Source organism: Neophocaena asiaeorientalis, unplaced genomic scaffold, assembly GCF_003031525.2.
Source record: "Neophocaena asiaeorientalis asiaeorientalis breed wild unplaced genomic scaffold, Neophocaena_asiaeorientalis_V1.1 scaffold757, whole genome shotgun sequence".
NCBI lineage: Eukaryota > Metazoa > Chordata > Mammalia > Artiodactyla > Phocoenidae > Neophocaena > Neophocaena asiaeorientalis.
In genome coordinates this window covers 302636-309123 of record NW_020172686.1, presented here as the reverse complement: position 1 = coordinate 309123, position 6488 = coordinate 302636, and the positions used below count along the sequence as shown (strand labels likewise).

At 59.5% G+C, this 6488-nt stretch overlaps 1 protein-coding gene across 3 annotated transcripts in view; it reads right to left on the bottom strand.

The window, feature by feature from the left end:
- Positions 1-1244, bottom strand: part of PUS1 (pseudouridine synthase 1) — an 11931-nt gene extending 10687 nt beyond the window's left edge. The window contains exons 1-2 of one of the 3 annotated variants that reach the window (XM_024739856.1): positions 1200-1244; positions 193-424 (exon numbers count right to left, since the gene is read on the bottom strand). In XM_024739856.1, the coding sequence (XP_024595624.1) occupies positions 193-414 (222 nt within the window). In that variant the 5' untranslated portion in view covers positions 415-424; positions 1200-1244. The other 2 variants (XM_024739855.1, XM_024739858.1) reach the window with 2 other exon arrangements.
- Positions 1245-6488: the final 5244 nt, after the last annotated feature.

Sequence of the window (6488 nt, the reverse complement as noted above, 5' to 3'; positions counted from 1 at the left end):
GCAATGCATGGATGAAACAGGGCTCAAAGCTGCTTCAATCTGAATCTAAATCTTGCCTGATGGGACCCACGCGATAAAGGAGGTGAAGAACGAGACCCCTCTTTCTGCCACTTCCCAAGATGGCTCACTGGGTAACTGTCGCTCCGAGGTCCCTGCCCCAAGCACACCGGCCCAGCCCGCGGGCGCCCTCACCTGCATGCCGTGGTAGCCCTTCCCGGAATAGGCCACGAGCAGCACGACCTTGCGCTTGGGCAGCTTCCTGTGCTGCCCTCCACCCTCGCTGCTCCTGAGCCTTTTCGCCTGCTGCTCTGTCTCCTCCCAGATCCTGGCCGCGCCCTGCCAGCCACGCCGGACCTTCCTGTCCTGCTCCTGCTTGGTCCCCACGGGCACGGGGGCCTCCCCATTCCCTGCCATGGGGGGCAAACTGAAAAGACACGGTGGCGAGGGGGGGTGGGGTGTGAGCAAAACACAGAAGGAAGCGGCCCAGTGAAAGGCTGACGGTGGCAGCCTGGTCCAGTAAACACCCTGGGCTGACCACCGAGTCCAGATCCCAGCTGCGCGCTAACTGTAGATCTTGCCCAACCACCAACTTGACCTCGGTTTCACTGTCCAAGAAATGGAGCAGTGACAGCACTTTATGCGAAGAGGGCTGGTGCTCGCCGGGCATGCAGTCGGGCTCAGTGGGGGTCAGCGTGCTACCCTGGGGTCACGGACAAGTGCACTGTCATTACCAGAGGAGGCGCGGTCCCAGGCGCGGGGTCCACGGTCCGCAGGCTCTCCTCAGGGCCCAGGCCGCCGCCCGCAGGCTGGGGAGCCCCATGCAGGCCCGGGAGGGGCGGGGGGGGGGCACGCGCCCGACCCCTGACCTCCCCCGGTACGCACCCACCCGGGTCCTCTAGACCCCTAACCTCCCCGGGGCCCCTACACACCAGCCCGCCCCTCCTTAACTCCGACCACGGCCACGCTCCAGCCCCACCCCTTGAGAACTCTAACCTTCCCGGGACCCTCTCACGCTCCAGCCCCGCCCGCGGATAACCTAAGTCGTCCCTGACCTCCAAGCTGACCTCTGACCTCCCCAGTCCCTCCTGCTCCCCCCTCGTCCTCTCGCCTCGCCCAGCCGGCTCTCCCTCGGGAATTGGGGAGACCCCGGCCACCCACGCCGGGACTAGCGGGGCGCGCCCCGACCCGGCCCCACTCACAGAGCGGCGGACTGAGCCGGAGCCGGACCACGTGGGCGAAGGCGGAAGCGGAGCGCGCGGCCGGACGGCAGCCGGACGTGGACAAAAGTACTTCTGGGCGAGGCGGGCCGAGGCGGCTTGGGGCGGAGCTTGGTGTCAGGGGCGGGACTGAGCGGGGCTTCGGGGCGGGGAGGGCGGGGCCTGGCGCCGGGAGCCCGGTTCCCCGCTGCCAACTCGGGGGTGGTTTGAGGCCGACGTGGATGCGCCCTCTTAGGGCGAACAAATCGTCCTAACAACTACGCCCCCAGGCTCTGTTCCGTGTTGCAAGTGTTAGCTCATTCGGTCCTTTCGCCCGCCTTAGGGAACAAGCACGGTAAGAGCAAGCACGTTACTGAAGAGGAACCCGAGGGACAGAGAGGCTGAGCCCATGGCCGGAAGCCACACGGCACCAGTCCCGCCATCTGGAATGACAGCCTGTCTTTCAACGGTGTGCAGACCAGCGCCTTCCCACAAACCTCTCATAAGAAAACACTTGCCACGTGCCAGTGCCAGGTGCTGCTCTAGTGGCTTGATGCCTGTTAGCTTATTCAATCCTCATGAAGCCTTGAGGAAGGTTCTCTCGTCCCCATTTTACAGATGAGGAAGCTGAGGCACGGAGAGGGGCCCAAATGCCAGGGAGAGACTAGGTCATGCTGGAGCCCCCTGTGTGAGAGCTCCAGGGAGTGAGGACCTCCTGGAAGCTGGTAGAAGACAGATGGGAAACTCGCCCACACATGGGGTTTGGGAGGCGGCACAGATGTCACCACAGCTGGCGGGAGCGAGCGACAGCCCGCAGAAGGTGGAAGGAAGTGCGGCTGGCAGCACGGGACTCAGACCTCCCTGAGACGGCCACTCGGTCAGTAGCTATTTTCCGAGCACCTACTAGGTTCCCAGCGCCTGCAGAGGCTGCGAACAGACTAGGAGCAAAACCCGTGCCCTCGGGAAGCTTCCACTCTAGTGGGGATAGACAATGACGGACCAACAGCAAGAGAGTGTGTGATCAAGTGTTAAATGCTGTGTGAAAACGACTCAGAAGTACTGACGCATGCTACGGCTGGGGGTGAACCTTGAAAACACATTCAGTGGAGAAGCCAGGCGCAGAAGGCCACGTCGTGCGTGTATGATTCCATGCACAGCTGACCCTCGAGCAACGCAGGGTTGAATGCACGGCTCCACCTATACAGAATTTGTTTCACTAAATACAAAGTGCAGGACTACTAAGTCTGCCAATGGCTGAATCCAGATGCGTAACCACGGACACAGAGAGCCAGCTGTCAAGTTATATGTGGATTTTCGACTGCGTGCGGGGTGGGGGGTGTCTGTGCCCCTAACCACCACGTTGCTCACAGGTCACCTGTATATGAAATGTCCAGAACAAGCGAATCCACAAGAAAGAAAGTGGATCCGTGGCTGCTGACATGGATTCTCTCCTGGACCAAATTCTACTCAGACTCCTAGGTGGAAAAGTCAGGCCTAGTTGGAAAAGAGCTCAGGCAGGCAGAAGGGCACAGCTCACCTGTGCTAAACAATCCCCCAGGACAGCCCACCCCTCTGAGGAAGGGAAGAAAGAGCTGCCCCAGGGTTCCAGGCATGAGGAAAGGTCAAGGTCACGTGTGGTCTGGGGAACTCAGGTGGCTGAGCAGCCTTAGGAAGCATCAGGGCACCTTCACACAGAGCACCCCACAACAGAGCACCCTACCTTCACCCAGAGAACCCCGTCACACAGTACCTACCATCACAGAGCACCCCTTACCATAGAGACTCCTTTGTCGGGGGACACTCCTTCCCCGCCCTCGGCCTCTGCAGCTCTGGAGGCCTGGGCCCGCTCTGGCACATGGAGGTGGACACGGGGCCCAGGCTGAACCATCCGTGTAAGCGCACGACCTGGGCAACCGTGACGGCTGGAACTAGAGCCGCCGAGGAAGGCAGTTGAGACTGGATGATGGGACTTCGGGTTGTGCCCCGGGAAGCAGTCCATCTCCCCCTGCCCGTGTGAACCAGGAAGCTCCCGGTGCTTGAAGAGAAACCCAGGCCGGGTGAGGGCAGTCTCTGGGGCAGGCCCAAGACCCCAGGCTGTGCCGCGGGCCAGCAGGTGGGGAGGATGGAAGCTTGGGGCCGTGCTCTGAGGTCCTGTGTCAGGTGAGAGAATGAGAGGAAAAGACCACCGAGGGGCCTCCCTGCAAACTGGCCGTGGTGGCACCGAGCTGGACTCTGATCTACGGAGAACAAACTGAGGCCTGTGAGGCTGGGACAGGTGCCCAGGGGGCAGTTAGAAGTGGGGCAGGCACCTGAGCCGGACCTCCTGGCCGAAGGCCCCCTGTGAGCGTGCCAGGAGCACGCAGAGCAACGTGAGCCCCGCAGGAAGTGGGGAGCCGGTCCCTCCCGTGTGCCCGCTGCACCCCCGGCCCAGCCAGCCCTCCTGGGCCCTCCTTACTGTCAGGCTCCTACACAGGGTGTTTACAGCAGCGCTACCCATGAATTCCAAGACTGGGGAGCAAGAGGATATCCTTCAGTAGGAAAATGGATACATAAACTCAGTACCCCCAGACAGGGGAGTATCATTCAGCATTGAAAAGAAATGAGCCATCGAGCCATGGGAAGACCCAGAAGAAGTCAACCTGAAAAGGCTACACTGTGTGATTCCAGCATTGTGGAAGAGGCGAAGCTACGGAGACAGTAAAGGGACAGGGGTTAAAGTCAGGGGAGTGAACACAGAGCACAGAGGATATTCAGGGCAGTGAAACTACTCTGCATGGCACTGAAACGGTACAGGTCATCGTATGTGTGTCCCAACCCACAGCACGGGCACCAAGAGCGAATCACAACGTAAACATGGACTCTGGGTGATGCTGACGTGTCAGTGTAGGTTTACCAGTTGTGACAGATGAATCCCACCCGTGCAAGGTGTTAACAGGAGAAGTAAAGTGGGTGGCAGGGGGAGAGGGAGTATTTGGGAACTCTGTACTTTCTGCACAATTTTTCTGTAAACCTAAAACCGCTGTAAGAAATGAAGTCTATTAATTTGACAACAAAATGCCACGGCTGTCTTAATCCTCTTTCGGCATTTCTTTGTGCAACATACCGGGAGCCCCACAGAGCGGAAGGGGCTGCATCTCCACCAGGCACGGCCCTTCCTGTCTGCAGAGCCCGGAGCACGCACTCCAGGAAGGCAGACTGGAGCAGCCCTGCTGGGACCTAGCCTTTTGAGGCCCCACCTTCCACTTCCTCTATCACTACCCCTCCGCGAACTTTCGTTTCACATTGCGGTTAGCCTTTTTGGTAACTTAATGAGATACTTTTAGCCTATTAAAACAATATGTAGGGCTTCCCTGGTGGCGCAGTGGTTGAGAATCCGCCTGCCAATGCAGGGGACACGGGTTCGAGCCCTGGTCCGGGAAGATCCCGCATGCCGCGGAGTAACTAAGTCCGTGCACCGCAACTACTGAGCCTGCGCTCTAGAGCCCGCAAGCCACAAGTACTGAGCACGCGTGCCACAACTACTGACCCTGCGAGCCTAGAGCCTGTGCTCCACAAGAGAAGCCACCGCAATGAGAAGCCCGTGCACCGCAATGAAGAGTAGCCCCTGCTCGCCGCAACTAGAGAAAGCCCGCGCACAGCAACGAAGACCCGATGCAGCCAGAAAAATAAATTTATAAAAAAAAAACTTAAAAACAGATAAATAAAAAACAACACGTAGTCTAATACATGGAAACCTTACCACTCAACAACAAAAAGAGAAAGCATCCAATTCAAACGCGGGCAAAGGACGTGAGTGGATATTTCTCCACAAATGATCTAGAAATTGCTGACAGACACATGAAGAGATACCTGAGGTCACTAACCATCGGGGGCATGCACATCAAAACCACGGCCTCTCACACCCACCCAGAGGCGGAGCGGGGGACCCTCCTGCGCCGTGGGTGGGGACGGAAGTGACGCGGCTGCTGTCAAGGTCTGGCACCCGGTGAACCCCTGGAGGACTGAGCTCCCAGCCTTGCCCCGAACCTGACCTCCAAACTCCAGCTGCTGCTGCAGGACATGGGGGGGCGGGGCGTGTAGTCCGAGAAAGGAGGTGACGGGAGAAGGGTAGGCCGTGACCAACCATCAGTAACAGCAGCCCAACAACTCCAGAGGTTTATTTCCTTAAACTGACGTTACACAACTTAACGCAAGGGGTGGGGGTGGGGGTGGGGGCGGGTGACACAAACGTCTTGTAAGGTAGACCAAGGGCGGAGAGCTGTGCTGTGGAGGACAGGCTGGGTGGGCGGCGCTCACCCCACAGCCCGGAGGTCGCCCGCGGACAGAGCCCAAGGGGCCCCTCCCACGGCGCCGGCCCCCCAGAGGCCCCGGTTCCAGCCAACCGTAAAGCAATAAATACGGACATTTTCTGCGCGGGAGGAGAAGCTCAAGCCACCGGTGAGGAGACAGAAACGAGTCCCAGGGCTGCTCTTCTTCTGGGTCCAAGCACAGAGGCAAGATTTCAAGTATCGCAAGAGAGAAACACGTGGGGTCTTCGCCTAGGCCTGTGGTGAAACCTCAGCGCCGGCGGGGCTGGGCTGGGGCGGCTCCCTCTGCATCCTTGAGGACACGTTCGAGAGGAGCTAGGCAGAGCCGGGCAGACCAGAAAAGGGACCCCCCCCCCCCGAGCCTGGAAGGTGGCCTCCCCGCCGGCCCCCCATGGCAGCCAGGACCTGGTGAGGGGACAGAGGGCTTGACATCAAAACCTCCTGTGAGAGCTGGACAGGTAGGTTTACGCACAAAAGCAGTCCTCAGCTGCCCGCCATCTTCAGGCAGGGAGCAAGGGCAGGGGTAGGGCCGCCCTACAGGCGGGAGGGCGGACGGCCACGCGCAGACCACACGCGCCCAGCGCCACCGGCGCCCGGGGTCTCAGCATCGCTGCCAAGGCTGCCCCGATCCTGCCCCCGTCCTTTCGGAACAAAACGTCAACTCATACGAGTTTTCTTCTTTTAAAAAAAAAGAAAAATGAAAAAGAGCTGCAGAATATAAGACACATCTTAGGAGTTAAGTGTGAAAGACGGCAACAACGTCTGTGCTGGGTCTTGGAAGCTCAGTGCTTCGTACTGTCCGTCCCTAAAAGAACATTTAAATAAGACGGCTGCTTTGCCTCGAGAGCGACCCGGGCGGCAGGCACAGCACACGCGCTCGCGGAGCTGTCTGCACACGGACATGTGATTACGGGTGTGTACACGTGCCTGGTGGTGCAACAGCCGGGGCCGAGCGGCAGCCCCGGGTCCAGTCCACCTGCATAAA